The sequence below is a fragment of the Odocoileus virginianus genome, chromosome 6 (genome assembly GCF_023699985.2).
Source record: "Odocoileus virginianus isolate 20LAN1187 ecotype Illinois chromosome 6, Ovbor_1.2, whole genome shotgun sequence".
Taxonomy (NCBI): Eukaryota; Metazoa; Chordata; class Mammalia; order Artiodactyla; family Cervidae; genus Odocoileus; species Odocoileus virginianus.
Window position 1 is genome coordinate 14,539,940 of NC_069679.1, and position 27,651 is coordinate 14,567,590.

The following is a 27,651-nucleotide window of genomic DNA, read 5'->3' on the forward strand; positions in this document are numbered from 1 at the left end:
GGGTGTCCTCTTGTCACCTCCAGAGCCAAGGGATCAAGGGAGGAGGGGCTGGGAGGAGAGAGAGGTGGAAGGGAGGGTCCCTCCGGAAGGACTCCAAATTTAGGCAGGGGGTGGGGGCAGCAAAATATAAAGGAGTGTGCTCCAAGGACAGACTGACACTCCTCTGAACCAGGTAAGATGGGGCTCAGGGTGGGAGCCCCCATCTCAAAGGGAATGGGGTGAGATCAGTCGGAGGCCCAAGGGTTCTGCTTGAACTGTCTTGCTCCAGCCCTGGGAAGTTGCTCACGACAGAGGGGAGGTTCCCAGGGGAAAACCAGAAACCTCTTTTCTTCTCCTACCTGCATGTCCTCCCCGGCTTTCGTCTCTTTCATGTGCTTTCTTCACCTTTGTCCCTTCTTGGATGGCTTCCCTCTTGCAGTCCAGTTTGTTTTTGTTTGTTTTTTTTAAGGGAGGATAGTTACAATATTGTGATGGTTCTTGCCATACATCAACATGAATTGGCCACGGGTGGTTCAGTTTTATTTTTCCTCCTGGTCTTTGTCAGCACTTGTCACTATCATACTTCCTGGTCTGTCTCTCTTCCTGCTCTCTTGGCTGTGTGTTATCTCCTTGCCTCTCTCTGCTTCAAACTCAGATTCCACAGCCCACTCCTTGAACTTTTAGTAACTCTGCATCCTTCCTTTCCTGCCTCTCTGCCGCTCACCTGCCCCTGACTGCCCCTTTCAGTCTGTCTGGCTCAGCTGACTCTCTGGGTTGAGACTCGCAGGTTACTTCTGCCCATGGGCTGCCTCCCTTGTTCTTCATTCTCCTTGTCTCTTCTTCTCTCTGCCCAGCTGTACCTCTGTGGCTCACGGTGCAGGGTCTTCAGGATTCTCTGTGAAGAGGTCACCAGGTGAGAACCACCCCAATTTTCTCCTGGAAGCCAGGTTGCTGGACCAGGGGCCCCTGTCTCTCCTCTGAGTGGCTCAGCACCTTGCCTTAGCAATCTCCAGTCCATTCCAGCTCACGCAAACCCCTCACAGATTCCCCTTCAGCCTCATATCAGAGAGCAAGAGAGGGCTGGATGCAGGCCAGGTGCTTCTCAGCTGGGGAGGTGAGAGTGACAGGACCCAGGTGGTGAGGAGATGCGGCAGGGAATGGGGGCTGCAGAGGGCAAGGCCACCCACTGAGGCCCGGGCCCTCCTGTCTCGGCCGCAGAGGGTTGACAAGATGACCGATGCCCAGATGGCCGACTTTGGGGCAGCAGCCCAGTACCTCCGCAAGTCAGAGAGGGAGCGACTGGAGGCCCAGACACGGCCTTTCGACATCCGCACCGAGTGCTTCGTGCCGGATGACAAGGAGGAGTTCGTCAAGGCCAAGATCCTGTCCCGGGAGGGAGGCAAGGTCACTGCCGAGACAGAGAGTGGCAAGGTGCGCGGGACACAGCGCAGGGCGGGGAGGGCAGGGCCGAGCCACGTGCAGCGAGAGCCGAGGGGCTCTGGGGGAGGGCCAAAGTCAGCGGGCGTTCAGGATGACCTCCCCTCAAGTGGCCCAGCACCTAGGTGAGAACTGACCGTTCTTGTTGGATCTGAGCAAGCGTAACAAGGCCACACCGGGGATGCCCACCCCTTGCCAGGAAGGATGCTGCAGGCAGGGAACCTCAGCTGGTTTCCTCCTCCGAGGGGTTATGTAGCTAAAGAGAGCACGGACACTGCATCAAACGAAGCTCCCTTCTCAAACCTGCATCCCTCCACTCTGTGCCTTAGTGTTCTCCATGGACCAACTCTCCCCAGTGCTCCCCAACCATACCAAAAGCAAATTTTACAGATGAACACAAAGCAGGAGCTCTTGAGCCGGATGCTCAGTCCAGGGCTGACGACTGGCACTCAGAAGCCCACGGTCCCTGGTCCCTCATTCCAGCCATTAGAACTGCCACCCATCAGCAGCAGTGGCTGTGAACCGTATGCCTTGTTGACTGACTGTCTAGGAGTCTGACTGTCTACACTGGCTGACTGTCGCGTCCCCTTGAGGTGTGCAGTAACAGGCCACAACCACTGGGGGCTTTAACTATAATCCCAGCTCTGCCACTAGCAGCCACCATATACTGGCAAATCATTTATCATTTGCTCCACTGTAAAAAAAAAAAAAATGCTGGAATACCTACTCACAGTATCTCATGATGCCAGGGCATGACAAACTGGCCAATGGCAGTCAAACCATTTGATAGTGACCAATGAAGACTGTGGAGTAGATGGGTGAGATGTTTCTCCAGTAGCAGCAAAGTTTACCTTGAGCAATTGATGCCCTCAAGCATGCCCCCAGGAGTCAGGGTAAGATGCAGATCAGAGAGCCTCTTGCCCCAAGACCCTCAGGCAGGGACTGAAAGGTGATGCTCATGGGCACAGAGTGTGGGGAACTGGCAAGACACGGAGACTCTAGGACAATCCATAAGAAGGGAGAGACAGAATGCAGGTGAATTATCTGGCATCATAGGAAGCTATGGGGTAGGGCCCGGGCACTATGAGAAAAGAGCCAGGGGAACAAGGCCAGGTCACAGCCTGTGTTCTGGGAGGAGATAAGTGGGCAGGGCTAGAGAGGGTACCGGTAGACATGTCTGTCCTACTGCCCACTGCCCCCCCAGACAGTGACTGTGAAGGAGGACGAGGTGTTGCAGCAGAACCCACCCAAGTTCGACAAGATCGAGGACATGGCCATGCTGACCTTCTTGCATGAGCCTGCGGTGCTTTTCAACCTCAAAGAGCGATACGCAGCCTGGATGATATACGTGAGTGCACCCTGCACACGGCGGGCAGCGTCCAAAGTCAGCCAGGGCAACTTTCTCAAGGGAAGGGGGTTGGAACTCTCCCTCTGCTCCCTCCCCATCCCTGGTTAGCTGCAGGAAGACAGGAGCCAGCTGGCATAACTGGGGATGCCTCTGCCTAGCACCACTGCCCATCCCAGGCTCTCCCCTCCGATTTCTCATGACTGCCCTGTCTCCTGCTTCAGACCTACTCAGGCCTCTTCTGCGTCACTGTCAATCCCTACAAGTGGCTGCCGGTGTACAATGCCGAGGTGGTGGCCGCCTACCGGGGCAAGAAGAGGAGCGAGGCACCTCCCCACATCTTTTCCATCTCCGACAACGCCTACCAGTACATGCTGACAGGTAGGCTGGCAGCCCTGACCTGTGGCCCCTCAGCGCCACACCAGAGACCGAGGCCCTGAGCCCTGACCCACTGCCTCTCCTCTTTTCTCTTCCAGATCGGGAAAACCAGTCTATCCTCATCACGTGAGTGAGCAGCACCAATCCACAGAGTGGCCTGGTAGAGGGGAGGCCCAGGCTGACTCCTGGGGTGCTAGGGATGGTTTAAGGCTGTGGTTGCCAGGAGCTGAGCTCTCTGAGGAGTGCCAGAGTGACCTACGGCAATGGGCAGATTCTGCAAGGAGGAGATTAGATCTGGGGGAGGAGATTAGATGGCTGGGACTTTGAGGGTGCAGTGCTGAGCTTTGAATGGAGAACAGTGGGAATCTGGGTTCTTATGGGTCCATGTTGTCTCCAGCGGAGAATCCGGGGCAGGGAAGACTGTGAACACGAAACGTGTTATCCAGTATTTTGCCAGCATTGCAGCCATAGGTGACCGTGGCAAGAAGGACAATGTTAATGCAAACAAGGTAGGAGTTGGGCCACAGGCTTAGCAGAGGGGGTTGGGGGCCAGGCTAACCAGGTGACCCTGAGCCCAGCCCTGGGGAACAGTGCAGACAGCATCCCTGAGCCCAGTACCCGAGACCTTCCCAGCATGAGACACATTTTCTGAGGTCTGAATATGGCCCTCTTGAGCTGCAGACCCACCAGCAGTCCATCCCACTCCACCACCACCCTCCCCACCACCTCCTAGAGATGAAGCCCTGCACTCTGCCCCCTCTGCAGGGCACCCTGGAGGACCAGATCATCCAGGCCAACCCCGCCCTGGAGGCCTTCGGCAATGCCAAGACCGTCAGGAATGACAACTCCTCCCGCTTCGTGAGTGCACCTGACCACTGCCCACATGCAGCGTTGATGAAAAAAAGGGTAGAGGTGTAGTTTTGCCAAAAGTCTCCACACCTGGCTGATTGTCCTGCATTTGGTTTTTGGGATATCAACTAACACACACGCACACTCCAAACCCTCCCCACTCAGCCTGGCCCCCAAGTTCTGAGAACTCAAGAAAAGAGACCCAGAGCCACCAAAGCTATTTGTTGCAGAACCAAGTCATCGGGCTGACTTGGGTAGCATTCTATATTTTTTTTACGACTGTTCCCAAAGCTCTTCCACGCTGTAAGTGGAAGAGCTGGAAGGAAGACAGCAGGGGCTTTTGAGCCAATTCCCCAGCCTTCAATCTGTCCAGCAAGTCCCCACCCCTCTCTGAGCCCCAGGTCCTTCATCTGTGAGACCAAGGCAGTAGTCTCTACCTTGCTGGTTATTGGGAGGATGACGTGAGATCATATCAGAGGCACAAACAGGACGCATTCTATTTTGTTCATGATACTAAACTGGGACTCCAAGGAAATCATTTACATTTCCAAAACCATCCAGGGCATTCTGGGTTGCACTGAGGTCCAGGATCTCCATCTGTCTCTTCTAGCTCCCTCCCTCACTCTTTGTCCCATCTACCCCCAGGGGAAATTCATCAGGATCCACTTTGGAGCCACTGGAAAGCTGGCTTCTGCAGACATAGAGACCTGTGAGTATGCAGGGAGCCTGGCCCCCTCCTCCAGAGTCCTCCACCTCTGCCTTCATTCCCCACTGGACGCCATCTTCTGTGGACATTTCCCCTCTGTCTCCTGTCTCTGTCTACATTTGCCTCTGGACTTTATCATTCTTCTCCCTTTAAACCGAGTCTTCCCCTGTCCCTCTCCACTTGCCATGAGAGCCTTTCTCCCCTGACCTCCACCCTTGTGCTGATTGGCTCCCTTCCTTCCTACCTGCTCTCCCCCGCCTCCCCTACTCCAGATCTCCTGGAGAAGTCCCGGGTGATTTTCCAGCTGAAGGCTGAGAGGAACTACCACATCTTCTACCAGATCCTGTCCAACAAGAAGCCAGAGCTGCTGGGTGAGCCCCGTCAGAGGTCCCTGCTGCCCCTGGCGCCCCCCGCAAGCCCAGCGGTGCAGGGCAGACCGCTCTTCCTCCTCACCCGCCCCGCCCACCTGTCACCTCTCCCCTCCCTCCATCCGCCCAGTACCTTTCTCTTCCTCCTTCACCTTGGACCCACCTGTGTCAACTCTTGCCTCCCTTTCACACCCTTCCTTCTCTTCTTTCTCCTCCACTTTACTTTTTTTCTCCTTCTCCTCTGCATTTGTCTCCCCCTCCCCCCACCGTCCTCTCTCCCCACGTCCCCACCACCCACTTTTCCTTTTCTTCTGGATCCTCCCCTTGGCCTTTGCTGACTGTCCTCCTCTCTACCTGCTCCCGCTCCTCCCCTCTCCCCACCCCTTGCCCCACTGTGCCCCACTCCCGTCCCCTTGTCCCCGGCCCTGCCCCTCGCCTGGACAGACATGCTGCTGGTCACCAACAACCCCTACGACTACGCCTTCGTGTCTCAGGGGGAGGTGTCTGTGGCCTCCATCGACGACTCTGAGGAGCTCATGGCCACCGATGTGAGTAAGGAGGCAGTGGCGGGGCTCCGGGGGCTCCTGGGCCACCCGCCCCGTCACCCACTCTGCCTCTCTCGCCCTGCCCCAGAACGCCTTCGACGTGCTGGGCTTCACTTCTGAGGAGAAAGCCGGCGTCTACAAGCTGACAGGCGCCATCATGCACTACGGAAACATGAAGTTCAAGCAGAAGCAGCGGGAGGAGCAGGCGGAGCCGGACGGCACCGAAGGTTTGAGGCCAGGAGGCCAGGCTGAGAAGGCCTGAGGGCAGCGTGTCTGCCTCTCGTGCAGGGAGAGTGCTCCAGGAGCAGAGTCTCCTCGGCACCACGTCCAAACGGGGCGCCTGTCAGTGATTCCTAAGGAGCAACTCTCACAGCAGCAATGTTAGGACCATGATACAGAAAGCGGGAGGAAACCCAAAGCAGGAGAAGCAGGTGGTTGGAAGGTGGTGCCTTTTCCCAGGGGTGGGTTCTCCCCACCTGATCTAGACTCGAGGTTTTCTGTTCCATTATAACCTAGCCAGACACCACCCTCCACCCCGAACAGGCTGGATCCCAGAGGACCTGAGGCTTGTGGGTGGGTGAGGGAAGGGACATGGGAGAAGGGGGAAGACAGGAGGCCCCTCACAGTCCTGCTAGTTTCTCAACCCCAGCTGCACTGAGCAGAAGTGAAGTGGAGAGATTTCCTCCTGTGCCCAAGACTCCACCAGGCCCAGGAAAGCACAGACCTGAGTTCTGAGTATCCCCATCACTAAGGCAGTGTGTATGTGACAGTGTCCAACCCTCAGGAGAGTCCCTCACAGGCTCTGTGCCATATTCTGCTGGGAGACAGGAGGCCAGGGGTCAGGACACAGCTCTGGGTGTTGGCACATCACCCACATCACTGGGTCTCAGCTTCCTCCTCAGTGGAATGAAGCAGTAGCCCTTCCTAGCTCCCTCTGAGGCTGATTCGAGAATCCCTTGAGAAGGAGATGTGAAGGTGTAAACAGGGCTGGAGAAACGCCTGAGAATATTCCTCTTGACCTACCTTCAAGGATCCCTTCTCTGTATCTATCCAGATCAAATGCCAAACCTGAGTTTCACAAAAGCATGTCACCAGTTATCATAAAACTTTCAAAATTAAACCAAGGAAGTCTCCTCTAAATAGAGATCATGGGGCTTTCCAGGTGGTTCAGTGGTAAAGAATCCACCTGCCAATGCAGGAGACACAGGAGATGCAGCTTTGATCCTTGGGTTGGGAAGATACCCTGGAAGAGGAATGACAACCCACTCCAGTATTCTTGCCTGAAAACTCCCATGGACAGAGGAGTCTGGCGGGCTACAGTCCATAGGGCTGCAAAGAGTCAGACACAGCTGAGCATGCACGCACACATACAGATAGAGTTTGTATGTTGGATAGCACATTTGGAGAGCTGAGGGTCGGTGGACTGACCAACACACTGTTAGGAACCTTGATTTCCCAGCGAGTCAATTTGGTGGACACATAGATTCACTATAGAGCATGCCCAGTCCTGGGCTAAATCCTGGGACTGGGGACAAAGGCAGCACGGAGCAGAGAACATCATTAGCCACAGTCCCTGCGCTGAGAGAGGAGAGGATGCATGAGGGCAGGGGACATGCCTACAGCTGTGCTGGTAATGGGCCAGGTCCAGAGACATGCAGGAGCAGTAAAGATGGAGGCGAGGTGGCAGGGTGGTGGGAAGTCTGGGGTGACGGAGGAGCCTCAGGCACACACTGGCTGTGTCACTGTGGCAAGCCCTGTGCCCTTCAGGCCTCAATTTGCAGCTCTTTAATGAGAGGGTTAGGACCTAGTGGCCCTGGGCAGGGAAGGACAGTCTATGGAAAGTGCTTCCCTTTCTTTCCCCACCAGATGCTGACAAGTCCGCCTACCTCATGGGGCTGAACTCAGCAGACCTGCTCAAGGGGCTGTGCCATCCTCGGGTGAAGGTGGGCAATGAGTACGTCACCAAGGGGCAGAATGTCCAGCAGGTGTACTATTCCATCGGGGCGCTGGCCAAGGCGGTGTACGAGAAGATGTTCAACTGGATGGTGACGCGGATCAACGCCACCCTGGAGACCAAGCAGCCGCGCCAGTACTTCATAGGCGTCCTGGACATCGCCGGCTTCGAGATCTTTGACGTGAGTGGGACCGAGAGAATGGGAACTCACTGGTTCACACAGGCAGCCACCGCTGGCCAAGCCCCGGGGAACGCCGTGGGCTCCCCAGGGGTGGAGACAGCCACGTGTCTTCAGGGGGTGCTCCCTCCCTGCCCTGACCAGAGAGAGGCCAGCCACACCCATTGCCAGGCTGGACGCATTCCTGGGCCAACCCCTTGGGCCACAGACCCCTGCCCGCCTGACCCACTCCTCCCCGTCCCCGCCCTGCAGTTCAACAGCTTCGAGCAGCTGTGCATCAACTTCACCAATGAGAAGCTGCAGCAATTCTTCAACCACCACATGTTCGTGCTGGAGCAGGAGGAGTACAAGAAGGAGGGCATCGAGTGGGAGTTCATCGACTTCGGCATGGACCTGCAGGCCTGCATCGACCTCATCGAGAAGGTGCTGCCTCAGCCCCTCCACCCAGGTCCCTGCACCTGCCATCCCAGACGAAGTGGCAGCCCTGTCCCTCGACACCCAGGAAACTAGTCCCCACATCCCCCAGCCTCCCTCCAGGCCCTGCTTCCCCTCACTGTGACATTGCAGGCATACACAGGTCCAGCCCTTCCTTCTCTCCCCAGCACCTAGGACCTTGTCCCATATGGGGGACACCTCCCAGGGCCTGAAGAGACAGATGTAGTGAAGGAGGGGACTCCTGGCCCCTCTGACGCCCCATGAGAAGCAGCATTCGTGGAAAGGACCTAGGCTGAAACTAGACACATTGGCTTCCCATCCTCTCCCAGTTGGCTGAGGATAAGCCAGTCTTCAGGCCCTCTTGTCTGTGGAGCGTCCTCAGAGGACACCCCTTGTCCTGGCTTGCTTTCAGTGAGCCTTTGCTGAGGGAGGCAGAGCCCGCAGCAACTGATGGTCCCCCAGCCCAGCCACGACCAGTCTGAAATAGGGGCCTCCCCCCACAAGCTTTGCCTAGTGATCCAGGGCCCTTCGCTTCTGGAGGCCTCGGATTCCCCCGAGATTGTATGGAAAAATGTGTGTGGACTGGTGGGGTGGGGGTGCATACGCAAATATGTATGTGCAAGCGAATTCTGGGGAAGAAGTCTTGGGGTTACACCAAATTCTCAGTAGGATCCCTGTCCCAGGAAAAGTCAAAAGCTGCTATACTTTCTGAAATGCAGGACATCGTGCAGAACCTGAATCCCTCTAAGCACTCCTTGGAACACTGTTCTCTGACATACAGGCACAGGTCTGGCCTGCCCTGCAGTCTGACACCTCCCATCCCTTCTGTCCCATCCTCATCCCACTCTGGGGCAGGGACATCCAGGAAGAAGGGGCTGTGCTCTGAGCCCTGGGGGTAGGGACTGGGAGTACAGGACTCTTCTCTGGGTCCACCGGGCCAGAAAGAGGTTCCCTAGGCCAGATCTGAATGTTCTCAGATTTAGGTTGGCTTCAGGAATGCTGGCTTCCGGTACCAGGACATGAGGTAGCAGCACGGGCTCTCTATGGCCTGCCAGCTACACAGCTGCAGTTTCTCCTCAGTCGGGGTGTGGGATTCTGCAAGCCTGGGGATGTGTTCAGTGACGCTCTTCTCTCCCCCCTCAGCCCATGGGCATCATGTCCATCCTGGAGGAGGAGTGCATGTTCCCCAAGGCCACCGACATGACCTTCAAGGCCAAGCTGTACGACAACCACCTGGGCAAGTCCAACAACTTCCAGAAGCCGCGCAACATCAAGGGGAAGCCGGAAGCCCACTTCTCCTTGATCCACTACGCCGGCACAGTGGACTACAACATCATAGGCTGGCTGGAGAAAAACAAAGACCCGCTCAATGAGACAGTGGTAGGCTTGTACCAGAAGTCTTCCCTCAAGCTCATGGCCACGCTCTTCTCCTCATATGCCTCCGCCGATGTCGGTAAGAGGGCAGCCCTCCACTGCCAGAGCAGTTCTGGAGGTGCAAGGGGCCAGGGGCCCACTGCTTCAAACCACGTGACTCCAAAGGCAGGAGGGGGACTTCCCTGGTGGTCCAGTGATTAAGGCTTCATGCTCCCAATGGTGCGAGGTGGGAGTTTGATCCCTGGTCAGGAAACTAGATACCACATGCCGCAACTAAGCGTTCACCTGCTGCAGCTAAAGATCCCACATGCCACAACAAATACTGGCACAACCAAATTTTTTTAAAAAAATACTTTTTTAAAATTAAAAAAATAAAGGCAGGAGGGAGCCATAAGAGGGGGGATAAGAGAGCCCACAGCAGCCCATCGGTGCCATTTCTGTGGGAGTGTGATTTTCCCCTCTGGGTTATGGATGTTGGTATACGTGTTCTGCATCTCTTCAAGACTCAGAGCAACTGAAGATCAGTGCCTGAGGCACCCGCGTTGCTGCAGCAGGCCTGGCATAGAACCATGTCTGCAGGAGGCCGCAGTAAATGTTGAGAGCATCCCTGAATGTGCGGTAGAACAAATGAGCCTCCCCTTCAGAGAAGGGAGAGAAAGGGTGTGGATTGAAATGAGGAGGGTAAAATACAAGAAAAAAAGTAGAAAGTGGAAAAATGTAAGCAAGGTGTGGGAGGTTAGAGAGAGAAGGAGGAGAAAGCACTAATGTTATTTCAAGACCTACTGTGTGCCAAACAGTGGAGAGGCAGCCTGAAGCTTTGATCTTTTCTAATCTTCTCTATACCATTTAAAGGGACTCACTCTCCTCTTCATGGGAAAACTGAGACTTGGAGATAAATTGTCCAAAGTCACACAGCTAGTGAGCAGCAGAGCCCTGCCCCTGCTCAAAGGGTCTCCGATTTCAAGCCCTGGTTCATCATTCTTTCTCTTGTTATTAGGGGACAGCAGTAAAAGCAAAGGAGGCAAGAAAAAGGGTTCATCATTTCAGACAGTGTCAGCCCTCCACCGGGTAAGAAGGGCCCAGAGATACCAAGAGACTTGTGGTGGGCAGACCCAGCCCAGAGCATTTTGTTTGCACCACCCCTAACCTGATGCTCTTGAGTCTGGGGAGGAAAGAAGCTAGAGTTACGTGATTGTTTTTGGCATGTAAATTCTACACAAGCCTGAATTCACATCATAAGTTATGTATCACCTCCCAATCCCTTAGAGGGTTCTGGTGACAGGTTGTCTGGGGCCCGGGGTCAGGGACTAAAGGGATGGTCACTGTGGCTCCTGACCTCCACCTCTATCTGCCTCCAGGAGAATCTGAACAAGCTAATGACCAACCTGAGGACCACTCATCCTCACTTTGTGCGCTGCATCATCCCCAATGAACGGAAGGCTCCTGGTGAGTGATCAGCACAAGGGTCTAGTCTGGATAGGGCATTTGGCATCCACTTGTCCTGAGGCTGACCCCCTGCCTCTCCCCTCCTGCTGCAGGGGTGATGGACAACCCCCTGGTCATGCACCAGCTGCGCTGCAACGGCGTACTGGAGGGCATCCGCATCTGCAGGAAAGGCTTCCCCAACCGCATCCTCTACGGGGACTTCCGGCAGAGGTGGGTACCGGGGAGGCGCAGGACTCAAGGAACAGGGAGACCCTGGGCAGCCTTGCGGGGAGGGGAGTCTGTAGCTGGCCTCAGATTCTGTGAAAGTGAAAGTGTTAATCACTCAGTTGTGTCCAATTCTTTGCAACCCCATGAACTGTAGCCTGCCAGTCTCCTCTCTCCATGGAATTCTTCAGGCAAGAATACTGGAATGAGTAGCCATTTCATTCTCTAGGGGATCTTCCCGACCCAGGGATTGAACCCAGGTCTCCAGCATTCCAGGCAGATTCTTTACTGTCTGAGGCACCAGGGAAGCCCCTTGATTCTGTGGGCAGAGCAAATCAGTGCAGAACATGGGTAACTCCAGGCACCTCCCTCCAGGTATCGCATCCTGAACCCAGCGGCCATCCCCGAGGGTCAGTTCATTGACAGCAGGAAAGGGACAGAGAAGCTTCTGGGCTCCCTGGACATTGACCACAACCAGTACAAGTTCGGCCACACCAAGGTGAGTCTGGAGGCCCTTAGGGTGGAGGTATAGGATACCCAGCCACACTGAGTGGAACAGCTGGGAATTCGGAAGGCAGACTCTGATTTCTGGCTTCCCGTGTCAACCAAGAGTTGGGACCCAGCTTCTTTTCAGTCTTGTTTTTCACATTTCACTCCCAGGTCTAGGGTATGCAGGTGATGGGGCCCTGGGAAGCTCAGCCAGGGTCTCCCACACTCTCCCTCCACCTTGGCTACCCTTCTCTGAGGCTGCCGCCCCCTTGGCCCTACCCCTTGCCCCCAGGTGTTCTTCAAGGCGGGGCTGCTGGGGCTGCTGGAGGAGATGCGAGACGAGAGGCTGAGCCGCATCATCACCCGAATCCAGGCCCAAGCCCGGGGTCAGCTCATGCGCATTGAGTTCAAGAAGATCCTGGAGCGCAGGTGAGGCTGGAGGGAAAGGGAGACTCACTCTCAGAGATGTAAGAGGCAGACAAGCAGAGCTCAGAGGTGTGGGCCAAAAGACCTAAGTTCAATCCTGGCTTCATCACTTACTAGCTGGTCTGGACAAGTGACCAGTCTGGGTCTCATTTTGAGTTCTTTTTAAAAAAAGAAAATTCCCCATAGGGAAATGAAAATTAAGATTCCAACGAGATACCATTTTAAAACACTAGACTGTAGCCTGCCAGGCTCCTCTGTCCATGGGATTTTCCAGGCAAGAATACTGGAGTGGGTTGCCATTTTCTTCTCCAGGGGATCTTCCGGACCCAGGGATCAAACATGGGTCTCTCACATTGTGGGCAGACTCTTTACAGTCTAAGCCACCAGGGAAATGTGTGCAATCTCTTTGGAAAACAGTTTATCATTTTCTTTGAAAGTTGAACAGTTACATAGCTTTCCACTCCTGAGTGCATTCCCACAGAGAAATACCTGCACGTGAGAGAAATACCTGCACGTGTTCACAACAGGAGACAAAAATGAATCTTTATAGCAGCATTGGTCAAAATGGCAAAGATCTGGAAACAATTTGAATTTTCATCTGCAGGAGAATGGGTAAATAGTAGCATACTCATTTGGGGAATATTATCGAGTAATGAAAAGGAGAGGACTAAAACTACATGGTACAATACATTTGAGCCTTAAAAGCATATTGCTGAGTTAACAGAAGCAAGTCACAGAAGGATACATATATTGTGATGCAATTTTTATAAAACTCGGTAATAATTTTAAAAGAGCATCCTCCTGCAATGCAGGAGGTGCACAGGAGACTTCCCAACCCAGGGAACCCTGGGTTGGGAAGATACCTCATAGGAGGAAATGGAAACCCACTTCAGTATTCTTACCTGGAAAATTCCATGGACAGAGGAGCCTGGCAAGCTACAATCCATGGGGTCGCAAAGAGTCAGAAGTGACTGAGCACACACACACATCATTTAAAAATACATACACATATGGTTAAAATATTTTTGAAAGAGTTAGGAAATGAAAAACACAGATTCAAGGTAGTGACTGCTTCTGGTGAAAGGACCGGAAATGGGGTGGAGTGAAGTCTACAAGTAGAATCAATGAAGGCAATGCTCTACTTCTTGTCTGGGTGATGAGTTCACAGATAAACCATTTTGCTTCATTCTTCATAACTTACACATACATTATAGACATTCTTAAATGGAAAATACCATGTTCTTAACATATTTGAGGTTCTTAGATTAGAAACACTGAACACAGTAGAGATGCTATAATTGGTCACTTCCATAGCTACTGCTACCCCAGTAAGGAAGATATAAACTGCCCTTTTGTTGAATTGATCAATTAACAAACATTTATGGAGCAACTCATGTTCAGTGTGGTAATGCTGGGGTGGAGTTGCATATCAAGGCTACAAGAGCAGGTTCCTGCCCTCAGGTGCCCACAAACTTGTTCAGATGTGCTGGGATCCCAGTGCAGTGGGATCTGGGCCAGTGCAGCTGGCCCCATGACTGGAAAGTGCTCCTTCACAGTGCGGCTCCCTGCCTCCATGTTCCTTTCCCAGGGATGCCCTGCTAGTAATCCAGTGGAACATTCGGGCCTTCATGGGGGTCAAGAACTGGCCCTGGATGAAGCTCTATTTCAAGATCAAACCACTACTGAAGAGCGCAGAGACTGAGAAGGAGATGGCCACCATGAAGGAGGAGTTTGGGCGAATCAAAGAGACACTGGAGAAGTCGGAGGCTCGGCGCAAGGAGCTGGAGGAGAAGATGGTGTCCCTACTGCAGGAGAAGAACGACCTGCAGCTCCAAGTGCAGGCGGTGAGACCATCTCTCTATCCCCCTCCCCTGGATCCTAACCCATCTCATCATCAGGGACTATGAGTCTCCAAGCTTCAGCTCTCTTTAAACACTCTGGATCTCTCCTCTCTTTCATCACCAGCTCTCCTCTCTGTCCTCTTCTCTCAGGAACAAGACAACCTGAATGATGCAGAAGAGCGCTGTGACCAGCTGATCAAGAACAAGATCCAGCTGGAGGCAAAGGTGAAGGAGATGACCGAGAGGTTGGAGGACGAGGAAGAGATGAACGCTGAGCTCACTGCCAAGAAGCGCAAGCTGGAAGATGAGTGCTCTGAGCTGAAGAAGGACATTGATGACCTGGAGCTGACACTGGCCAAGGTGGAGAAGGAGAAGCACGCGACAGAGAACAAGGTGAGGGCGGCTCCCTTTGACTCCAGACCAAGTCTCAGGATTCCCAGACCTGAGTGTGGTCCTGCCCCCTGGCCTTGGAGGTCTCCATGGATGTCTCCAGGTTGGTGATGTTTAGCCCTAAAGAGGATGGGGTTCTTGGTCAACAGGTGAAGAACCTGACAGAGGAGATGGCTGGGCTGGATGAGATCATTGCCAAGCTGACCAAGGAGAAGAAAGCTCTGCAAGAGGCCCACCAGCAAGCCCTGGATGACCTTCAGGCTGAGGAGGACAAGGTCAACACCCTGACCAAGTCTAAAGTCAAGCTGGAGCAGCAGGTGGATGATGTGAGTAGGAATAACCATGCTTCCTTTGTCTCTCTCAGGTCAGGATTTTGCAGGCAATGCCAATGGCAAGGGGTTTGCAATCCCTAAAACTAACTTCCATCCCCCCCGGGGACCTTTTCTTCCTGTGCATGCTAAGTCACTTCAGTTGTGTCTGACTCTTTGCGACCCTATGGACAGTAGCCCACTAGGCTCCTCTGTCCATGAAATTCTCCAGGCAAGAATACTGGAGTGGGTTGCCATGCCCTCCTTCAGCGGATCTTCCTGACCCAGGGATTGAACCTGCAGCTCCTGCATTGCAGGCAAATTCTATACCACTGAGCCACCTGTGAAAGCCCCTTTCTTTCTACAGTTCTTCACTAGGCTGGGTCTCTGAATCCTTCATGTCTGCCAGGATGACTCTGCTGGCTTGTCTTCCAGTCCCACTGGACTTTGGGTTTAGAAGGGAGCAGAGGGGGATGTATTGTGGACCTCAGGTTTTCTACACCCTGTTCATTTTTACTTTCTCCACCAGCTGGAGGGATCCCTGGAACAGGAAAAGAAGGTACGCATGGACCTGGAGCGAGCTAAGCGGAAGCTGGAGGGTGACCTGAAGCTGACCCAGGAGAGCATCATGGACCTAGACAATGACAAACTGCAGCTGGAAGAAAAGCTCAAGAAGTAGGAGCTTACGGAGGCCAGGAGGGGGTCCTGGGGGTGTCTGGCCTTAGGGTTAGAGCTCAGGGTGCTGCATGGCCTCTGGCCAAGGCTGCCCAGGGCTCAGTGGGAGCAAGCAGGTCAATCACAGCCCTTCCCCTGCCTTCACTCCTGGGGGCCAGAGGGAGAGGAGTGGTCCTTGCATGCAGAGGCAGGAGGAGAGGATGAGGGCAGAGAAAAGAAAACCACCTGTCACTTCCTTCTTCTCCAGGAAGGAGTTTGACATTAATCAGCTGAACAGTAAGATTGAGGATGAGCAGGCACTGGCCCTTCAGCTGCAGAAGAAACTGAAGGAAAACCAGGTGAGTTTCTTCTGGGTGCAGCCACCGGGGAGCTCAATGGCGCTGAGACAGCTGGGACTGCAGGAGCTGCTTAGGGTTCTAGACAGTATCTAGACCTCTGAGCTCCCCGGAGGCCCTGCGAGCCCTGACTTCCAGGCACCTGGGAACATCAGCCTTCCCCCATTAAACCAATAATGTCTTATTTCATCTGGGCTATTTGGAGAGGTGGGTGGGGATCATACTTACTAAAACGGCTTCTCTTGCTGAGCTATACTCTGCCTAATGGATTTTCTTGTGCTTACTAGCTCAGTCGTGTCCAACTCTTTGTGACCCCATGGACTGCAGTGTGCCAGGCTCCTCTCTCCATGGACATTCTCCTGGCAAGAATACTGGAGTGGGTTGCTATGCCCTTTTCCAGGGATCAAACCCAGGTCTCCCTCATTGCAGGCAGATTCTTTACCATCTGAGCCGTCAGGGAAGCCCAATGGGCTTTCTGCCCTGGGACCATTAGTAGGGCTTGGTTCTCCTCCAACCCTTCCTTTGGTGCTTCTCTCCCCTCATGGGGGTGAGAAAAGCCTTCATGGAGCCCCTTCTCCTGGGGAGCTCTGTTCTTATTCTTCCCAGGTACTTCCCTTGCCACTAACTCGGGCTGAATCCCCACAGAGCACTTGAGTCAACTCCTGAGACCTTGAGCAAGTCACTTCCCCTCCTGCAACTCAGATTCTCTCTCATCTGTAAAATGGGACTAATGACCCCTGCCTTGCAGAAGACCAGAAGAGATACTGTACAGGAACCCACGTTGTCAATCAGGAGGCTACGTGTACATGTGATTTTCAGTATAGCTCAGGTTACAGAAGTCAGCCAGCCCCTTGCAAGATGTTCTTTTGTCTGCCCATGGCTTTCTCATCCCTCTGCAGGAGGAGACTGAATTAACAGCCAGAGTCTCCCTTGCCTTTCACACACCCTGAATTTTAATGTGCTTTTAGTCCTGTGTTTGTCAGAAGAGCCCTGGAGGCAAGGGAGGCAGGTACTCTCCTCCTCACTTCAAAGCTGCAGAAGTTGCATGACCACATCTGGATACAGTGATTCCCAGGCCAAGGGGCCTCAGCTATTGACCCCCTCATTTCCTGAAGAGATCGCAGCTGGTGGAGAGGGCCAATCTCCTCTCTGCATTCAGGGCCGAGGGTCCAGGCTGCAAGTGACACGTGAACACAGTTCCACTCCTCTGGGGGCTGCTCAGGGGCTGGCCCGCCTTCAGCGATGCTCTTACCTCCCATCTTCTTGGGTGCCCCTTCTGGGTTTTAGCCAGAATATTAGAACATCCCCAGGTTCTTCTACCCTGGGCCTGGGCAACCTCTTTGACTCTTAGACCCAGAACAACAGTGCAGTTATCCTCACCAGATTCTGGCAATGCACTGTGGTTCCTTCTTCCTGTCCAAGCTCTTGCCCCATCTTAGGAGCAGAGGTATCATGGTCCTCTCTCTCCTGCTCCCAGGACCACCCCCCCCACACACACACACACACAGACACATTCCATCAACACCACCCATAACCACAGATGAAAGGCTCCCACCAAACCTCCCTTCTGCTCCTGGCTAGTCAGACAACAGATCAAAAGGTGGATGGGCCAAGGTTAAGGCCAAGAAAATGAGGCGGGAACATGATATAGAAAAGGGCATCCTGCTAGCACTCTCCTGGCCTGGAAGGGAACAATCAAGCTGGAACCCAGCCATGGGCATAAATACCGTAGGCTCTGGAGAGTGAGGAATAGGTTGATTAGACTTGGTGGTTAACTCAGAAGATTATAAAAGTTTTTGATTGAGGCATATTGTTATAAATATTTGTAAAACACAATCACCAGCTTTCCCATCTCATCATTAGCAGAGTCTAGTGAATCTGTGGAATTTCTGAGATTCAGACTCTCACGGGATCTCAAGATTCCTCTCTGAACACAGATTCTCAGGATTCAGGGCGAGAGATGCTCAGACTGGGTCTGAGATGCCCCTCCAGGAAATGCCTTAAAGGTGTGGCTTCACCCAAATTCCTACTGGTGGTCTGTGCATTATAGGATGTTTAGCAGCCTCCCTGGCCTCTGCCCACTAGAGGCCAGTAGTAACACCTCCTCTCCAAGTCGTGACAATCAAAAATGTCTCCAGACCTTGTCAACTGTCCTCTGGGGCACAGACTGTCCCCTGGTTGGAACCACTGCTCCGCAGGACCTGGGCATCTTGGCCAAGAGCCTTCTAGAGTCCTGGGAGGGGGCTCCGATGGAGGGGCCCAGGCGCTGGGTCTGAGCCCCCTCCGTGTCCCGCCCAGGCACGCATTGAGGAGCTGGAGGAGGAGCTGGAGGCTGAGCGCACCGCCCGGGCCAAGGTGGAGAAGCTGCGCTCAGACCTGTCCCGGGAGCTGGAGGAGATCAGCGAGCGGCTGGAGGAGGCTGGCGGGGCCACGTCCGTGCAGATCGAGATGAACAAGAAGCGCGAGGCTGAGTTCCAGAAGATGAGGCGGGACCTGGAGGAGGCCACGCTGCAGCACGAGGCCACGGCGGCCGCCCTGCGCAAGAAGCACGCCGACAGCGTGGCCGAGCTGGGCGAGCAGATCGACAACCTGCAGCGCGTGAAGCAGAAGCTGGAGAAGGAGAAGAGCGAGTTCAAGCTGGAGCTGGACGATGTCACGTCCAACATGGAGCAGATCATCAAGGCCAAGGTGGGCCCAGCTCTGCTCTCCTCACCCTCTCCTCCATCACTGCCTCGCGGGGTGCCTTCCTTCCACTTCTCTCTGCCGTCGCTTATTCTCACTCCCTTCCTCACCCTCTGGTCTCTCTCCCTCTCACCCTTGCACCCGCCTTGCCTTCCCTCTGCGTCTCCATCTCCTCACCATCTCTCCCTTCTTTAATTCATGCACCCCCTTCAGATAGTGCCCCTCCAGCCCCGCCCCATGTCGCCTCCCCTATCCCCCCACCTCTGTGTTCTCCTCCACCTTGGCCCTCCTGTCCCTCCTCCAATCCACCCAGCCCCTCCCACATTCAACTCTCCCGTGTCCCATACCGTCTGAAGGCCAACCTGGAGAAGATGTCCCGGACACTGGAGGACCAGGCCAATGAGTACCGGGCGAAGCTAGAAGAGGCCCAGCGCTCCCTCAACGACTTCTCCACCCAGCGAGCCAAGCTGCAGACTGAGAATGGTGGGCACCCCTCAGCAGCCCTGAGCCTGCCCCGGGGTAGAGCATCAGTCGCCCCCTTCCCTAGCCCACAAACCCTCCTTCCCACCTGCAGGTGAGCTGTCCCGGCAGCTGGAGGAAAAGGAGGCGCTGATCTCCCAGCTGACCCGAGGGAAGCTGTCCTACACCCAGCAGCTGGAGGACCTCAAGAGGCAGCTGGAAGAGGAGGGCAAGGTGAGGCCAGCCGGGTGGGCAGTGGACGGGACTGAGAGCTACCCTGGGGCAACCAACCTCAGGAATGGAGGCTGGAGTGAGGCTGGAGACTACAGATAGGCCTCCGAAATAGAAAGACTTTCAGGCCAGGTTCTTCTACTCTTCAGCTAAGCCACACACAAACATTACTGAATGCCTCCTTCCCTTTTTCTTAAACAAACAAACAAAAAAAATTATTTATTTGGCTGCACCAGGTCTTAGTTGAGGCATCTTTACTTGCGGCATAGGGAATATTTTTTTTTTTTTTTTGCACATGGAATCTTTAGCTGTGGCATGTGAACTCTTAGCTATGGCATGTAGGATCTAGTTCCTAGACCAGGGTTCAAACTCAGGCCCCCTGCATGAAAAGCACAGAGTCTTAGCCACTGGACCACCTGGGAAATCCCCCCCTCCTTTCCTATATGGGACAAGGTGGGCAAACTGGGAAAGTACCTCAAGATGCTGAGATTCCACAACACCAGCCCTCACCCCAAAGGAGGCTGGGACCTGACTCAAGCTCATAGATATGAAAAGATCTGAAAAATGGGGAGAGGGTCTTCCCTCCCACCTTCCCAGAAGCTGAGCCCACCTGCGGGTTCCGCCCCTCCCAGGCAAAGAATGCCCTGGCTCACGCGCTGCAGTCGGCCCGGCACGACTGTGACCTGCTGCGGGAGCAGTACGAGGAGGAGACTGAGGCCAAGGCCGAGCTACAACGCGTCCTGTCCAAGGCCAACTCAGAGGTGGCCCAGTGGAGGACCAAGTATGAGACGGACGCCATCCAGAGGACCGAGGAGCTGGAGGAGGCCAAGTGAGTCCCGGGCAGCGCCCCCACCCCAACTCTAAGAGAGGAAGGAGCAAGAGGACCTCGGTGGAGACAGGCAGAGTGGGCGTGGGAGGCAGATTTAAGAGGGAAGACAGGAAGTGGGGAGAAATGTGGTGGGCAATAGAGGTGCTTGGGAGGGAGCCTGGATCCTGCACTCTTGAGTGACCTCTGGCTGGCCCCGACTCACTTCCTGTGACGGGCGAGCTTTTGGCCCGGGTTATACCTGATGCTCACGTATAAGACGAGCAAAAAGCTTGTTGGTCAGAGGAGCTACCGCCGATCAGCCTGGGTGGGGAGGGGTAGAGACTGCCACCCAGAGGCCGCTGCGGGTAGGGAGGAAACTCTTAGGCACCCGCAGCCTTGGCTCCCTGGAGGCTAGGCTTCCAGAGCATCCCAAAGAGCTGTGGGGAGGGGCCTGGTTCTTCTCATCTGGCAGTTCTGATAGGGGTGGTTCCAAGGCACCACCGTTCCCAGGTAGAGTCACGCACACACACCCAACCACCCTGGGCAGGAAGAAGCTGGCCCAGCGGCTGCAGGACGCCGAGGAGGCCGTGGAGGCCGTCAACGCCAAGTGCTCCTCGCTGGAGAAGACCAAGCACCGCCTGCAGAACGAGATCGAGGACCTGATGGTGGACGTGGAGCGCTCCAACGCGGCCGCCGCCGCCCTGGACAAGAAGCAGAGGAACTTCGACAAGGTGGGCCCGGGCTGGGGGCCGCAGCCAGGGGGCAGAGCAGGTGGACAGGCGGGAGCGGGAACATCCTCCCAGGAGGCTGAGGCCAGGGGAGGCTGGGCCCAGGAGGGGGACCTGGGTCCCGGAGGTGGGGCTGCGGCTGCCCCTGGAGCCGCGTCCGGCCGTCGGGTCCCCGCAGATCCTGGCCGAGTGGAAGCAGAAGTACGAGGAGTCGCAGTCGGAGCTGGAGTCCTCGCAGAAGGAGGCGCGCTCCCTCAGCACCGAGCTCTTCAAGCTCAAGAACGCCTACGAGGAGTCGCTGGAGCATCTGGAGACCTTCAAGCGCGAGAACAAGAATCTGCAGGGTGCGGGCGCGGGCCGGGCGGGGTGGGGCCGGGCGGGCCGCACGTGGTGCCACGCCGCGGCTCCTCGAGGCCTTCCCCCGGCGCAGCAGGCAGCGCCCGGCTGAGCTGCCCGCCCCTCCCACAGAGGAGATCTCTGACCTGACGGAGCAGCTGGGAGAAGGAGGGAAGAACATGCACGAGCTGGAGAAGGTCCGCAAGCAGCTGGAGGTGGAAAAGCTAGAGCTGCAGTCGGCCCTGGAGGAGGCTGAGGTGAGGGCCTGGCTCTGCCTGGACCCCTGCCTCTGACCCTCTCCTACCCACCTACCATCACCCTCCTGTCTCTGACCCCCTACTCTCCCTCACCCGGTGGTGATGCTGACCGAAGACAAACTCTATTAGGTCATTTTCTTAGTCCAAAGTCATATACCCAGTACCCACTACTACCTCCAAAGCCAGAGTCTGCACAGAGGAAAATGCCACAGCTTGATCGTAGGTTTTTGTTTCCCACTGGGTTTATAAAGTTGAAACCTGGCCATCATAACAACTCCTCAGACAGGGGGTGAGAGTCAAACAGATCTGAGTTTGAAACTTGACTTGAGGACTTCCGCTGTGTCATTGGGCAAGTTCCTTAACCTCTTTGTACCTCAGTTTTCTCATCTGTAAAATGGCATTAATTATACATACCTCGATCCCTGAGTTAGGAAAATTGCCCTGGAGAAGGAAATGGCTACCCACTCCAGTATCCTTGCTTGGAAAATTTCATGGACAGAGGAGACTGGTAGGCTACAGTTCACAGGGCCACAAAGATTTGGACAAGACTGAGTGACTAACACTCATAAGATTTTCAGTTCAATGACTATTCGATCATGTCCAACTCTTTGTGACCCCATGGACTGCAGCATGCCAGGCTTCCCTATCTGTCACCAATTCCCAGAGCTTACTCAAATTCATGTCCATTGAGTTGGTAATGCCATCCAACTATCTCATCCTCTGTTGTCCCCTTCTCCTGCCTTCAATCTTTCCCAGCATCAGGGTCTTTTCAAATGAGTCAATTCTTCGAATCAGGTGGCCAAAGTATTGGAGTTTCAGCTTCAGCATCAGTCCTTCCAATGAATATTCAGGACTGACTTCCTTTAGGATTGACTGGTTGGGTCTTTTACGCATGACTATTATGATGATTAAACAAGGTAACGCACTTAAGAATTCAATATATATTAGCCATTGTTCACTGTTCACTTTTAAGAACCTGGGACTTCCCTGGTGGCTCAGACAGTAAAGAATCTGCCTGCAATGCAGGAGACCTGGGTTCGATCCCTGGGTTAGAAAGATCCCATGAAGGAGGGCATGGCAACCCACTGCAGTATTCTTGCCTGGAGAATCCCCATGGACAGAGGAGCCCGGTAGGCTAAGGTCCATGGGGTCACAAAGAGTCAGACATGACAGTGACAGTACAGCACAGCACAGGCATAGCCCTGAGATTTGGGCTTCTGACTTTTTTCACTATAAGGTGAGGGACTTGGGAAACAAAGAGAAACGTTTGAATTTGTAGTTGTAGAAATCCTTTCTTTTTCTATGATATTTTAGATGGGTCAGGATCATGCAATGTTAATGTTGGAGAGTCTTAGCAATTGTGAGGTCAAAACATTTCCTTGATGAAAGAACCCCAGGGTATCCAGCCTGTCCTCCCCCACAGCACCCAGGTGGTCTGGGATGCAGGTCCTGCCTCACTGTCTCCAGCTGACACCTTGCACCCTCTCGGCCTCCATCCCTGACATGCCCTGAGCCCTGACTGTCTAATTTGGTCCCTCTCTCCTCAGGCCTCCCTGGAGCATGAAGAGGGAAAGATCCTCCGAGCCCAGCTGGAGTTCAACCAGATCAAGGCAGAGATTGAGCGGAAGCTGGTGGAGAAGGATGAGGAGATGGAGCAGGCCAAGCGCAACCACCTGCGGGTGGTGGACTCGCTGCAGACCTCCCTGGATGCAGAGACGCGCAGCCGCAACGAGGCCCTGCGGGTGAAGAAGAAGATGGAGGGCGACCTCAACGAGATGGAGATCCAGCTCAGCCAGGCTAACAGGACAGCCTCAGAGGCCCAAAAGCACCTGAAAGTTGCCCAAGCCCATCTAAAGGTAACAGAAGTGAGGGCTCTCAGAGAGGGATAAGTAGGTTTGCTCATAGGAATGGTGAAGGCCCAAGGAAAGGGTCCTGGGCTAACAAATATGAGAGCATGGAGACCACCAACCTCCTGGATTTGGAGGCTTGAAGGAGGAGAACTGATCAGGCCCTGGAGCGTGTTTTGGACCAATCCCACCTGTGGGCCTGGAGATCTGAATGTGTCTCCTGAGGTTAACATGAGCTTAACACTATAGGGAGGTTAACACTATAGGGGAAGGGTGTATCAGATCCCAAATGGAGGCCCTGATGGGGGCTTTCCCTCATCACCCCTATCCCTGGCAGGACACCCAGATCCAGCTAGATGATGCGGTCCGTGCCAACGATGACCTGAAGGAAAACATCGCCATTGTGGAGCGGCGTAACAACCTGCTGCAGGCCGAGCTGGAGGAGCTGCGGGCCGTGGTGGAGCAGACGGAGCGGTCCCGCAAGCTGGCGGAGCAGGAGCTGATCGAGACCAGCGAGCGGGTGCAGCTGCTGCACTCCCAGGTGAGGAAGCTAGGGGAAACCTGCTGAAGGCCAGAGACAGGATGTCTAGCAATGTTCTGAACCAGATGCCCAGAGAAGGCATATGTCCAACCAGGATCATAAATTATTTCATCTCTTGGACCAGCTTACACCTGTCAGTCATGGCTGCAGAATTACTACCTTGAGGAAGGGGTCTAAATGTAAAAGCCAGTCTCAATTTGCTCTATTAATGGGACTTGTGGAGTTTAAAGACAGCTTCCTTTGTGGCTCAGATGGTAAAGGATCTGCCTGCAATGCAGGAGACCGAGGTTCCATCCCTGGGTCAGGAAGATTCCCTTGAGAAGGGAATAGCTACCCACCCCGGTATTCTTGCCTGGAGAATTCAATGAACAGAGTAGCCTTTAAGGCTACAGTCCATGGGGTTGCAAAGAGGTGGACGACTGAGTGACTAACACACACATCTGTTTGCAAGTCAGATTCTCCACAGAGCACCATTTTTGTGCAATCCCATATACACTGTTTTCAGCTATACTCAGCAATGAGTTTTTATGTCCATCTTATTGCACTGCCCTATGGAATTTTGTTCCATAATCTAGTACATATGGGAATGACATCACCCACTGACATCATCCTCTCTTCCTTACCTCATTGCATTCTTTCTATAACTACAATCTTTTCCAGGATACAGTCCTTTTAAAAAAGTTGTACCTGTTTTTCTTGGACTTCCTGCAAGGAGGGATTCTTTGGAATTTCCTTTCATTCCCCTACGTAGACATGTTACTAAAGAGCTCAGGAGTAGAACTACAGCCCCTTTCCTGCTTCAAGTCTTCAAAGCTGAGTCACTTTCCATATAATGTCTAGAGTACATATATTTTCATAGGAAAAAAAGAAAGCAGATACAAAACAAGGAAAATACTAAAAGCAAGGCATGTTTTTTAAAAAAACAACTAGTTCTAATTTCCTCTGGATAAAGGTGTAGAATCACGTAACAAAGGATATACATCCAACAGTTTCCTTTACCCTTTTCTAGAACACCAGCCTTATCAACCAGAAGAAGAAGATGGAGTCAGATCTGACTCATCTCCAGTCAGAAGTGGAGGAGGCGGTTCAGGAGTGCAGGAACGCTGAGGAGAAGGCCAAGAAGGCCATCACGGATGTGAGTCACTGCACCTTCCTGCCTCCCCGAAAGACTCAAACAAGGGCTCTGGGTCCAGGCCAGGCCACTGTGCTGTAACAGTCACTCTGCCGTTCTGTGGGCTTGAGGGCCTCCAGGACCAAATGTCAGGATGAGAAAGAGGTGATCCTTATTGGAAAGAAGAGGCCCCCCCCCCCCCCGACCCCGGGCCCTGTTCTTTTACACTCTCTCCATGCACAGGCCGCCATGATGGCGGAGGAGCTGAAGAAGGAGCAGGACACCAGCGCGCACCTGGAGCGCATGAAGAAGAACATGGAGCAGACCATCAAGGACCTGCAGCACAGGCTGGACGAGGCGGAGCAGATCGCGCTCAAGGGCGGCAAGAAGCAGCTGCAGAAGCTGGAGGCCCGGGTTCGGGAGCTGGAGAATGAGCTGGAGGCCGAGCAGAAGCGCAACGTGGAGTCGGTCAAGGGCATGAGGAAGAGCGAGCGGCGCATCAAGGAGCTCACCTACCAGGTGCGGGCGCTGGGGCCACGCCCTCAGAAGTAGACGTGGAAATGTATCCCTTGCCCCACCTCCTGACCCACACGGGCTCCACGCAGAGCCCCCCTGCCACCTGCCTCTTGAGAAGCTGTCTTGGGATTAGTTTTCTTTCACATTCTCTGAAGACAGGTTGGCTTGAGTCCATGAATTTTCTTTTAGCAAAGGGAGAATCTGCTTCTACTTCTTGAAAGTTCCTGAACCAGCATTTTCGCAGATATTTAATAACCTGAAGTGCTACCATGAAGGCTTCAGAACCGTCCAAGGCATCTTTCCACCAGCCTCAGAGGCAGGGGCGTTGTGTGGCATTTAATGATAAAATCAGGGATGGGAAAAGACTCAGATCTTCCATGGAATTCCTGGGACAACAGATAGAAGGCCTTAGAGAAAGAAGATTCCAGAATGTTCTAATCCTTCCATCTGAATAGCTCACAGCTTTTGTTCTTGACCTATTACTTCCCAATATGCCTGGGCAAAAGGACGAAAAAAAAGAGGTGTTGGTTCATTTGACCTCTGGCTGTGAGAGGCATGGGAAAGAGGTACAAATGAAGAACTGCAGGTGTGTTGTGTGGGTGTAAGTAGAAATAGCATCCTAGCAGAAGCAGTGATCAGGAGTGATCAAGCGATGTAGGAACCATTGATCCTGGTGCTCAATACCTGACCCAGAACAATATATACTGGGTTATGATAATTAGAATGATCTGGATTATGATAATCCCTTCTTTCTGCTTTCCTCCTGAGTCCTCTCTTGTCACTCGAGGCTCACTGCTAAGGAGAGCATCTGTGGTGTTCCAAATTGGAACACCCCTGACCTCTCCACATTATCAAATGAAGAAATCCTGTTTTGTTCCAAGTCTCTCCTGTTTCTCACCTCAGGGCCACAGCCCTCTTTGCTTTTTAGATCCTGGCATGAGAACTTTGCCATGCCCTTTGACCTACAAGTCGTGTCAGAGATGAAGTTTGTGCACAACCTCTTTGGCCTGGCCCATGGGAGGGAGGGGCGGCTGAGGCGTGGGAAGAGAATGGGATAGTGAGGGAGGGAGAGATGATTGCTCTTGCTCCTTCCTCAAAACTGACCTCTCCCACCCATCTGCCCCCAGACGGAGGAAGACAGGAAGAACCTGCTGAGGCTGCAGGACCTGGTGGACAAGCTGCAGCTGAAGGTCAAGGCCTATAAGCGCCAGGCCGAGGAGGCAGTGAGTTCATGGTTTTCTCCACTTCCTGTGTGTCAGAGCCGACAAGGGTCCACCCTAGTGTGGGACCCGGATGGAGGGATTGCAGTTCACTTTAATTCTCAGAGCTGTGGCAGGCACTCCTGAGTTAACAAAAGCAAAGCTTATTCGACCCAGGACCTACCCACAAGCTGCTTATAATCCATGTACCAGTGAGCCCAAGAGAAGGCAGTGCAGCTGCTAATGCAGCTTGGAGGGCCAGCCAGTGCTGAAAGCTGGATGGTGGCAGGGGAACTGGGCCTGGAAAGGGGCCTGAGCAGGCACAGGACGGTGGGGAAGACATCCCGGTGAGCAGACCGGTGCGGCTGCGAGTTGCTGATGAACACACCCGTGCAGGAACCCCTAGGGGTCGGGGAGTGTCTGTCAGGGTCACAGTTGGACCAGGGTGGTCAAGCTGGATTCTGAGGGGGACGGAGCAGGCAGCACGTGATTCCTCTTGGGCAGTGGGTAGCCTGGATTCTGAGTGCTGGGCAAAGTTTGTGGAGAGTGCCAAGCCAGGAGGAGCAGGACACTTTTGTTGCAGGAACATGGGTGATGCATGACAGGGAGCCCCTGGATTAGGAGCCTGGGCACCCCCTCACCTCATCCTCCCATCCCCCTGAACCCCCCACAGGAGGAACAGGCCAATACCAACCTGTCCAAGTTCCGCAAGGTGCAGCACGAGCTGGATGAGGCGGAGGAGCGGGCAGACATCGCCGAGTCCCAGGTCAACAAGCTTCGGGCCAAGAGCCGCGACATCGGCGCCAAGGTGGGTCCCTCCCCAGGCCCTGCCACTCACCCCCATGACAGCGCAGCCCCAATGTCAGTGGCCCCGAAAGCGGGCACTGCATCCTGTATGTGGTTAGTCCTGAGGGTCCCACAGCCCCCACACCTGGGCATCCCCCTCCTGCTCAGACAAGCCCCCTTACAGGCTGGAACCTCCTTAGAAAGTCCAGTCCCAACCTGCCTAAACCACAAAGACCTCTAAAGGGGACCCCAAGATTCCCAAGGCCTGAACCTCTTCCCTTAAGGGCATCTCCCTTAGGCCCCTGAAAGCCCCGGAGATTTCGCCCCATACCCTTCCTTCCTCTCACCAGCTGCTCCCTCACACCTTTTATTCTTTCTCAGCAAAAAATGCATGACGAGGAGTGACGCTGCCTCAGAACCTCACTCTGGGTGACCTCCAATAAACATGAGTGCCAGACTTTGCCTGAGCCCCTGTCCTTCCCGCCAGC

General features: G+C 54.1%; 1 protein-coding gene and 1 long non-coding RNA gene across 3 annotated transcripts; one reads left to right on the forward strand and one right to left on the reverse strand.

Annotated features, from left to right (window-relative positions):
- The first annotated feature begins 228 nt into the window (after positions 1–228).
- Positions 229–27,620, forward strand: LOC139029607 (myosin-6). The gene is made up of 38 exons (XM_070468845.1): positions 229–892; positions 1,198–1,410; positions 2,621–2,764; positions 2,986–3,142; positions 3,238–3,265; positions 3,537–3,648; positions 3,905–3,997; positions 4,634–4,697; positions 4,967–5,065; positions 5,507–5,610; positions 5,696–5,834; positions 7,474–7,742; positions 7,992–8,162; positions 9,318–9,627; positions 10,546–10,616; positions 10,907–10,994; positions 11,087–11,204; positions 11,574–11,697; positions 11,980–12,116; positions 13,702–13,957; positions 14,105–14,347; positions 14,494–14,670; positions 15,182–15,327; positions 15,575–15,665; positions 17,961–18,350; positions 18,701–18,827; positions 18,919–19,037; positions 19,667–19,863; positions 20,390–20,573; positions 20,749–20,914; positions 21,039–21,163; positions 22,711–23,019; positions 23,348–23,551; positions 24,561–24,686; positions 24,906–25,181; positions 26,306–26,401; positions 27,051–27,185; positions 27,545–27,620. The coding sequence occupies exons 2-38, from the start codon at positions 1,210–1,212 to the stop codon at positions 27,566–27,568; spliced, it is 5,820 nt and encodes a 1,939-aa protein (XP_070324946.1). The 5' UTR covers positions 229–892; positions 1,198–1,209; the 3' UTR covers positions 27,569–27,620.
- Positions 18,188–19,673, reverse strand: LOC139035582 (uncharacterized). 2 transcript variants are annotated; one of them, XR_011488189.1, is made up of 3 exons: positions 18,913–19,673; positions 18,692–18,818; positions 18,188–18,272 (listed from the first exon to the last, which is right to left on the reverse strand). It is a non-coding gene; the product is annotated as an uncharacterized lncRNA (long non-coding RNA). The 2 variants fall into 2 exon arrangements; XR_011488188.1 differs by having other exon boundaries at positions 18,190–18,272; positions 18,707–18,818.
- Positions 27,621–27,651: the final 31 nt, after the last annotated feature.